Below are 7,097 nucleotides of genomic sequence, written 5' to 3'. Positions count from 1 at the left end.
CATCATCATCATCATCATTATCATCATCATCATTATTATTATTATTATTATTATTATTATTATTATTATTATTATTATTATTATTATTATTATTATTATTATTATTGTTATGTTCCTTACGTAATGTTTGCTTAAAGTCCTTAGCGCCGGGACCAAACCATGGTCCTGGGGCACTAAAGGGTAGTCAGTTTTTAGCTTGACAACACCCTCTTCAAAATATGCGCTGTACCCAGCAAGGTTATCTTCTGTAGTTCACTGATGCTTATTTGGCCGGGGATTCTTCCAATATAACTCTCTAGTCCCTTTTTGATAGCTCCAAGTGCTCCAATGATAACTGTTTCAATTTTCTAAGTTCAGTGACTACCTACCTACCCCATGCCTTTTATTATTATTATTATTATTATTATTATTATTATTATTATTATTATTATTATTATTATTATTATTATTATTATTATTATTATTATTATTAAAGTCGGAGCGGCGAAAGTTTTCAGGAAGAGCTAAATGAGCCCCAGGGAAAAGAATCCTTCCAGACTAACGAACGGGTCTGCGAATGCTTTCCTTGAGTCTCCGAGGATGCGACCAACCAATAAAAAAAGAACGGACGAACCGACGGACACACGGACGAACGGACGAACGAGTGAAACAATAATGACGAAAAATTCGAATTTTTTTCAATAGATAGCGAATGCCTTGCCATTAGCGAAGATCAGCGTATAGATTGTGGCTTTCAAGGGATGACACCGAGCCAGTGCAAAGAAAACCAATGTTGTTATCAAGACAACGTGCCCAGCGGAGTGCCACATTGCTTTTACAGTCAAAATCAAATGGGTAAGATATATTGATTTACATCATGTCCATAAATAACAACTTGTATAAAAAATAAAGAGAAAGCATATTCACGCTGGAACCCCGTATTTTTTACAAGCAAATCGTAAAATATTTTAGACTAATCGGATGTTATTATTTTCCTAACGTAAAGCAGATGTTGTGTTTTATGGCTTATACTATTTGCAGTAACGGCAAAATCCAAACTTGAACCGGAAATGTCTTGCCTGGCTTAGGCATTGAGACATAAACAGCTGCTTAAAGGAGCTATGTCAGTTTTGCAGATGTTTGGTCTAAACTGTTCTGAAATTAGTGGTAGTCAACTAAACCCATAAAAACATCATCTTTGAACATCTAAAGTAAGGTATAGCCTTAATTTGCGGATAGAAATCAATCTACGGCTATAAATATCATCTTTTTGCTTACGTGTGGAAACACAGTTGAAAACGTTTGCCTAGCTTTTTCAAGTTGCAATCCGTTTCCATCCAAGCCATCGGCAGCCAAATATGCTCGTTTACAGTTTCAGTGCTCTAATATAGCAATTTTTAATAAAAAAAAAAAGGATTATTATTGTTTGGTTTCTGCCACAAAAATATAAATTTTGGCTTTCAAAAATCTGATAAAATCCCTGACATAGTCCTTCTAATATAAGCCAAAAAGCTAGCCAGTAGTTTTAAACAGCGAACGAACACCAACCAATAAAAATAACCGGCACGCATACATGCATGCACAGGCGATGACGCTTTACAATGATCCCGGAAATTGCATTTTTCTTATTCATTTTAATTTTTATTTGCCTTGACTACAAAACGAACCTCCAATACATAACAAACCTACAGTATAATAAGATAAATACATTAAATCATTATGAACTTCGTCATTTAGCAACAGAAAGGCCCAGGATTGATTTCCACACCTAGTCGATACTGAAGATTGTGTGACATTTCCGTATTGAAATGGTCTGAAATGTAATGAAGTCAACACCGCTTACTAGAATCACTTACATGCATTTATGCAACTTATCAAACAAAACATTTTAGATCAGCTAAATCAGCAATAGGGTAGAAGTTCTTTCTGAACTCTGGCTTCTCGTACAAATAGGAATACGGATACCGTCACTGTGTTATTTTTAATGGCTTGAGATAAATACCCGAATAAATATTATCAAAAGCAGTAAAAGGAAGATGGCGAGTCGCGAAGGGAAAAGTTAAATATTATCGACAACAATGCACGTCAAAGCAAACAATGATTTCAGATAGCTCACCTTTGCAATCTAATCAAGATACTGCTGCCATCGGTCTCCCTTTTGGAAAGGTTTCAAAAGTTATGACACTAACCGGCCTTCACTCGTCAAATTCAACATCGGTCAACTTAGTCTGCCATCACGTATGCCGACTTCGAATACACCAGGGCGCTAAAAAGGAAGGGCGGTGAAACGCGCTCAGAGCTCTTGAGCGATGTGTGATGCGGAGGCGGACTGGGGCGAGCGCGCTCCACTGCAGCAAAGTGAAAAACATGGCGGCAAATGCGATCGTGTGGCTGGTGAAAAAAAGTGATTGCTACGCGGAACCAGTAAGAGATTTTCACTAAATTTCTTTGGGCATTAAATAATGATATGATTCTCAATCAGTATAAAGTTAGAAAGTGTTTGAATCTGTTACCGCAGAGTTGAATTATGGCAATTAAAATCATCTTGCTCGAACAGCCTTCGACCTTTTTTTCGAACGCTAGAAATCAAGCACCAATTTCGTAAAAAGTATGGTAGCAGGTGGCTCAATTTTCTAGCAATAAGTAACGTATGTATTGCTTTTTCATCTGTGTAAATTTCGTTCTGGACTTTTTTGGACTTTTTGAGTTAGAGGGTTTGAAATTTTACACTTTTTTTCGACTGTGTGATCAGGGTGCTATTACTAGCTTTCTAGCAGTTTACTCGTTTCTCTGCGACCATGTTGTAGCTGTCTGTGACCGTGATAACAAGAGAAGTCTTTTTAAAGATTCTGAACTGTGAAATTCACAATTACACCTTGATTAGCTCAGTCATTTGAGTGAAAATTGCAGCTGAAGTCAAATTTGTTTTCAAAATCAATATTAAATGACTGCATTTCTTAGATTCTTCTCAGTCTGGTAGATCATGTTAACCATCAGGCAATGCCTTATGATGACTGCTTTACTTAATAATTTTCGCCCAAAAAAGATATCTATCAACCAGTATTTCTTTCTAAGTTGTCCAACAGGCACTAGTTTCTATCCTCAGGTGGTGACAGTTGTAGCCACAAAAGAACTGTCTCATACATTGGCAGAAGAAGATACACTCAATGTCAGTGCAGTTGCACTCAATGAGTACAAACCATTCAAGACTTCCCTACACTGGATGCTAGCCAAGCAAATGTATGTCTTTACAACACAAACATTAACATCACAAACATCAACATCTCCCTCTTTTTAATTATTAAATGGCATTGTTTAAGACCTTTTTTGTTTTAATAATTTGCCTTTTGCTCTGGTGATGTAAAGATAAAAAGCAAACCTTTTTTAATTTTTTGCAACAGTTGCTTGACCATGCTTGTTGTATAAAAACAAATTATTCTTAATATTTTCAGTGGAGAAAGAGGATAAAAGTATGTCAGAAAAGCAGCTGGGAATGCCTTAGAGTTCTTTTCATAAAATTATATTTCATTAGTTATGTGTATGGAGATCTAGATCTGGAAGGAAAATTACCAAGAAATTTATGTGTCAAGTGGTCTTCTGCATTAACAAATAGTGACATTTCTTTTTATAAATCAAATATGAAATCAGGGGCAGATCCAGGATTTTTTTAGGAGGGGGTGCACCACAATTTTGTAAGGAATGGTACTAGAAAGAAGCAGGTCATCTCAGAGGTGAGGAGGTGTACCCCCTGCTCCCTTCCCCTAGATCAATCCTGGAAACAATACATTCCTTGATACCTCATTGTCAACACATGATCATGATATAAATAAAGCTGACTGAGAGCAAGATATATCAAATAAATCAAAAAAGTAAATAAAGATCATTGGTCACACTATATTGATGGGCTACTTAGTGGTGTGTATAGATATAGCGATCATAAATAAAAATTTTAGCATGTAGGCTAAAGATGAAACTCTATTTTTTTAGTAAAATAGTAACATATAATGAAAAAAGGCCTGTTATTTTTTTTAACCTTATTATATGTGCTGCTCAGTGTATCTGTCAAAATCAAAACTAAAAGGAATATTCCGAGTCATGAGTGATTTAAATGTAATTACAGAAAGCATGTTTCGATTGCCCTGTTACACTTACTCTTTCTGGGAAGTTCATGGATACAAACCCCACACTTTCATCTTTATTTATTTTATTTACTTGACAGATATTTCTTGAGCTGCAGTTTTTAATCTCAATTTACTGAGGTTGTCAGGGTGAAAGTAAGATTTCAGTGATTTTCACAGGTCAGATTTTGGAAAAAGACTCCATCATAATTCATGATCATTCAAAGTTAAAGACGACGCAATATGATCGCAGAGAAAAGAGTAAAATTGCTAAAATGTTATTCATAACACCCTGATCGCACAGTCGAAAAAAGTATAAACTTTCAAAACCTCTAACTCAAAAAGTTCAAAAAAGTTCAAAATGAAATTTACACAGATGAAAGAGCAATACATACTGTACTTATTGTTTGGAAACTGAGCCATCTCTGACCATATCTTTTACGTAATTGGTGCTTGATTGCTAGCGTCCGAAGAAAAGGTAAAAAGCCTTTCGAGCAAGTTGATTTTATTTGTGATAATGCAACACTGTGTTCACAGAATCGAGCACTTTTAACTTCTGACGGTTGAAGAAACATATCGTTATTCCATTCCCAAAAGAATTTCGTGGAAATCTCTTACTGGTTCCGCGTAGCAATCACTTTTCTTCACCAGCCATCAAATCTCACTCGCCGCCATGTTTATCACTTTGCTGCAGTAAAGCGCGCTCGCCCCAGTACACCTCCGCATCACACATCGCTCAAGAGCTCTGAGCGCGTTTCGCCGCCCTTCCTTTTTAGCGCCCTGAATACACGTACAACGGTAAAAAAGTTCTTTAAGCGAGCTCACAATTATCCAGTACATCATTCTCCCCTGACCCCAAAACTCCGTTTAACTGTACGTTAGAAATCAAACGCGTTTTGCCGATGGATGCTCTTAAAGTTGATTCGTACTCATTGACAATCAAAGATGGCGTACCGAAACTGAGTAAACAACAAAGTGCCTAGTTCCCAGTGCTACTCGGTTGGAGTAATCTTTCACTCCTCACACGGCCGTCCACCGGGCCATAGCATATAGGCGTCACCGCCTAAAAACGAACGAATGAACGAACGAACGAACGAACGAACGAACACATCGACGGACGGGCGAAAGGAAAGAAGAACAAGTGAAGAATAATGACAACAAACTCAATTTTATTTCAATAGATGGCGAGTGCGTTGTAAACCATGATCAGCGTATAGATTGTGGCTTTGAAGGAATGACGCAAATCCAGTGCAAAGAAAAACAGTGCTGTTACCAAGACAACATCCCCAGCGGCGTACCATATTGCTTTTACAGTAAAACTCAAATGGGTAAGATATAGTGACTTACTACATGCCCTTAAATTTTATGGGTGTGTTTATCACCCTTAAATAACAAATGCGGATCTCAGTGCTGATTTGGTGAAAAGGTGTCAAAAGTATAACTAAGAACCCTCTGTTTACGCTTTGGAGCGTTTTACTTTATACCCCGTGATGACTATCGCCAGCCTAGCGTTTCATAAAGCCGAAGTCTCGTTCAACTTTATTTCACCCGGCCGGTTTCTCTCTTAGCCATTGTCCTAGTTAAATATGTTTTTTTACATGTGTCATAAAGGCTTCGGACGGCAATAGATTTCCGTTAAAAACGAGATCGTTCTTGCTGCCTGCTATTTATAAATAGAGAACTATTTGCTTCACTAGGAAATATAATAAAGTAATCATTTGCTTTCATTTTGTTTTATATTCTAAACAGCGCTCATCCCCACCAACAAACCCATTGGTAAGTAGTTTTTATTTGTAAGAAATACAGTCTATTTGTATCAAATACAGTCCAACCTCCACCTACAGCCACTTTCTATGACGGTTGAGATTTTTTTGTCCCAGCCTTACACTCACCTACTTATTCGTATCTTTTTTTAAACCACTCTGCAACGGCTTGTTCATTCAGCATCATTTTAGCCGTTGTAGAGAGATCCAACTGCTTGTAAAGACCTGTATAAAGCAAGAGTTAGACATTGTGTTGTTTATGTCCTAACTTTGTTTTTAGTTCTCCAGGTTCGGGATATTCTAAACAATATAAATTTTGAAAATTGATCACAAAAGCTTTTGGACCCGGGGTTTTATTTCAAGAAATATTTTTTAAGGCATTAAATTGACAAAGTTTTCTAGCGTTATCCATCTTTATCTTCGTCGGTCAAACCATCCTTGCTAATTTTGGAATTTTAATTACTCCGTTGGTATTTCTCTATGTTGGAAGACTATAATTTTAAAGTTCCCTTTAATTTGAAACGATTCAGAAAAAAATAGCTTAAATCACAGCGGACGGACGGACGGACGGACGGACGAGTAAATGATTAAAATTCGAATGACGATAAATTCGGTTTTATTTCTATAGATGACCAGTGCCTTGTTAACCAAACTCAGCGTATAGATTGTGGCTTTGAAGGAATGACGCCAAGCCAATGCAAAGAAAAACAATGCTGTTACCAAGACAACGTCCCCAGCGGAGTGCCACATTGCTTTCACAATAAAACTCAAATGGGTAAGATATATCTGAGATGAGGGATGATCCTACCGCTAGGATGATCCTAGCGTTGGGGCCAAATGCAACCATTCACATGTAAACTGAAAGCTGAAAAAATATGGCGGTCGGATGATCCTAGTACTAGGATGATCCTAGCACTAGGATCATTCCATTTTACATAAAAGGAGGATGATCCTTGTGCTAGGATCATCCTCTTTCTATGTAAATGGGGCCTTATCTGTCCATTTCAGTGTTGATTTGGTCAATTGGTCATAAAGAACAAATAGAAAAAAGCCCACAAATCAGAACGTTCAACACAATTTGCATGAACTGAAAACGTATTGAAAATATTCCAGACTTTGTGGTTAAAAGTCCAAATTTCTCATTCATCTGCTTTTGTTTACTGTCGAAAATTGCTTTAATCATGTTCAATTTGTTTCGCAGAATTGTGTGGCCGCTTAAATTGATTTAGTTGCAAAC

General features: G+C 37.0%; 1 protein-coding gene across 1 annotated transcript in view; it reads left to right on the top strand.

Annotated features, from left to right (window-relative positions):
* Nucleotides 1–590: 590 nt before the first annotated feature.
* Nucleotides 591–7,097, top strand: part of LOC144633287 (uncharacterized) — a 36,321-nt gene continuing 29,814 nt past the window's right edge. Inside the window, exons 1-4 of the mRNA XM_078492139.1 lie at nucleotides 591–834; nucleotides 5,279–5,425; nucleotides 5,847–5,873; nucleotides 6,489–6,635. Coding sequence (XP_078348265.1) covers nucleotides 741–834; nucleotides 5,279–5,425; nucleotides 5,847–5,873; nucleotides 6,489–6,635 — 415 coding nt within the window. The 5' untranslated portion in view covers nucleotides 591–740. The remainder of the gene's footprint in view (nucleotides 835–5,278; nucleotides 5,426–5,846; nucleotides 5,874–6,488; nucleotides 6,636–7,097) is intronic.

This window comes from Oculina patagonica, chromosome 12 (assembly GCF_052425735.1).
Source record: "Oculina patagonica isolate OP01 chromosome 12, crgOcupat, whole genome shotgun sequence".
NCBI lineage: Eukaryota > Metazoa > Cnidaria > Anthozoa > Scleractinia > Oculinidae > Oculina > Oculina patagonica.
The sequence above is the reverse complement of the archived record's forward strand: the minus strand, read 5'-3'. Positions and strand labels throughout refer to the sequence as shown.